This window comes from Chrysochloris asiatica, unplaced genomic scaffold (assembly GCF_000296735.1).
Source record: "Chrysochloris asiatica unplaced genomic scaffold, ChrAsi1.0 scaffold00007, whole genome shotgun sequence".
NCBI classification, from domain to species: Eukaryota; Metazoa; Chordata; class Mammalia; order Afrosoricida; family Chrysochloridae; genus Chrysochloris; species Chrysochloris asiatica.
This window is the reverse complement of record NW_006408525.1, coordinates 25,169,710-25,171,681: the sequence shown is the minus strand read 5'-3', so window position 1 is coordinate 25,171,681 and position 1,972 is coordinate 25,169,710. Positions and strand designations below refer to the sequence as shown.

General features: G+C 41.5%; 1 protein-coding gene across 1 annotated transcript in view; it reads left to right on the top strand.

Moving 5' to 3' along the window:
* The window catches only part of GSDMB (gasdermin B), a 27,449-nt gene that overhangs the window by 11,713 nt on the left and 13,764 nt on the right, over positions 1-1,972 (top strand). The window contains exon 2 of the mRNA XM_006833667.1: positions 660-828. Coding sequence (XP_006833730.1) covers positions 660-828 — 169 coding nt within the window. The remainder of the gene's footprint in view (positions 1-659; positions 829-1,972) is intronic.

The window sequence follows — 1,972 nt, the reverse complement described above, 5'->3', positions numbered from 1 at the left end:
TCACCAATTGGCAGGGGCCATCATAAGTTCTTTAGCTTGACTTTTCTTTGTGTCATTTCAGCCTCTCAAATAGTTATGTAAGATGAGCTTAAGTAATTATATAAACTTAACTCCTCCCCAAATATTTATTGAGCATTTAGGAGGTATACCAAACACTTAGTTAAGTGCTGAAGTGTGTTAATTAACTTAATTTCCCAAGCTCATGGGAGGTAAGTACTATTATTATTTTCCCTGTATAGATGAGGTGTCCTGGTATGATGCTGTAGGATTAGGACTGGATTGGTAATTGCAAGATTGACAGTTCAAACCCATTAACAACATCTTGGAAATGCTATCCAGAGTTGGCATGAGTTGGAACTGACTTGATGAAATTAACACCAACAACATAGATGAGGGAAACTGAGATTCAAAGAGGTTAAGTGACTTATTCAAGGTCACTGGTAAGAAGCAAGCTCAATCTCAAACAGAACAGGTTCAAATCCAAGATGATTCTTGATGTGAACAAACAGCATTTCCTGAAGAGCCACAGCTGGAGGGCTTCCTCTGGGAGGAATGGCAGTGAAGGGGACCTAGGCTTGAGCTGGTCCTCAGGGTTTTCCAGGGAAAGATCTTTTAGGTCAGGCCAAACGTGACCTTTACCTTTCTCTTTCCATGTCAAGGTGCTTTGTTCAGAATTGCTGACCCTGTGGACTCAGAGATGAAGTTTACAGTGAAATTTCCCCAAACAATAAAAATCAAAGGGATGGTTCATAAATCCCAGGAGCAGGAGGAAATCAAGTTATTGAGTAATCGGATATCCCAGCAACATTTGGAATCCCTTGTAAACAGGTGAGGCTAGTGGTGGGCAACAATGAGGAAGGTGGAAAGAAAGAAGGAAAAGGAGGAGGGAGGGAAGGAGGAAAGGAAGGAGGGAGATGTCCATCTTGAGTGCCAAAGGCATCTGAGGGGTGCATTCAGGCTGGTGCAAAGCCAGCACCCTTTTACTCCACCCCCTCCTTTACTTAATTATTCCTTCCTCAGGGAAGGTGCCCCACACTTCTGGGCTGACTCAGGTGAGTACATTTTGCATCTCTTTTAAAATTAAAAACTGAAAAGCTTATAGTGAAAAATCAGTAGTCCCTTGAACTATCCCTCTCTACCCACAGTGTTGCTGGGGAGGACCTTCCAAGTTTTTCTGGGGAAGCTCAGTTGTTGTTTTAACGTCTGTTGTTTCTAGGGTGAGACTAAGTGTGTGTCTGTGTGTGTGTTGTTGTTAGGTGTCATCGAGTTAGTTCAAACTTATAGCAAGCCTGTGTACAACAGAATGAAACATGGTAGGTTCTGTACCATCCTCATAATCATTGCTATGTTTGGACCCAGTGTTGTATCCATCTTGTTGAGGATCTTCCTCTTTTTCGATGACCCTCTACTTTATCAAACTAGATGTCTTTCTCCAGGGACTGGTTTCTACTGATAACATGTCGTAAGTGCATGAGGTGAAGTATCACCATCTTCATTTCTAAGGAGCATTCTTACTGTACGACTTCCCAGACAGGTTTGTTTTTCTGGCAGTCCAAACCTGCTTCCATGGGTGTTGATTGTGGATCCAAGTAAAATAAAATCTTGTCTTTGTTTTTCATCAGTGATGCCAGAGATGGAGGCAGTGATGGGTTCATGGAGAGAGGGAGCAGCTAAGGACTCTAGATTCATGGGAAGAGAGGGACTGAGAGCTGGTGGCCAGGAGGCAGGCTTGCAGAATGTGCCCTTTGGAGGTGTAAACTATTATATATGCTTGAGTGTTTTTTTGTTTTGTTTAAAAAAAAAAAAAAAGCTAAAATGAATAGAGGGAAATATAGAGGGGAATACTGTTAACTCATGGTACATGGAGGGGATTATAGTCATTGTAATGAAAGAAGGTGTATGATTTGTTGAATGTAAAACTTATGATCTGCCCTGTAAACTTGCACTCAATCCACAATAAAAACCTTAAAAA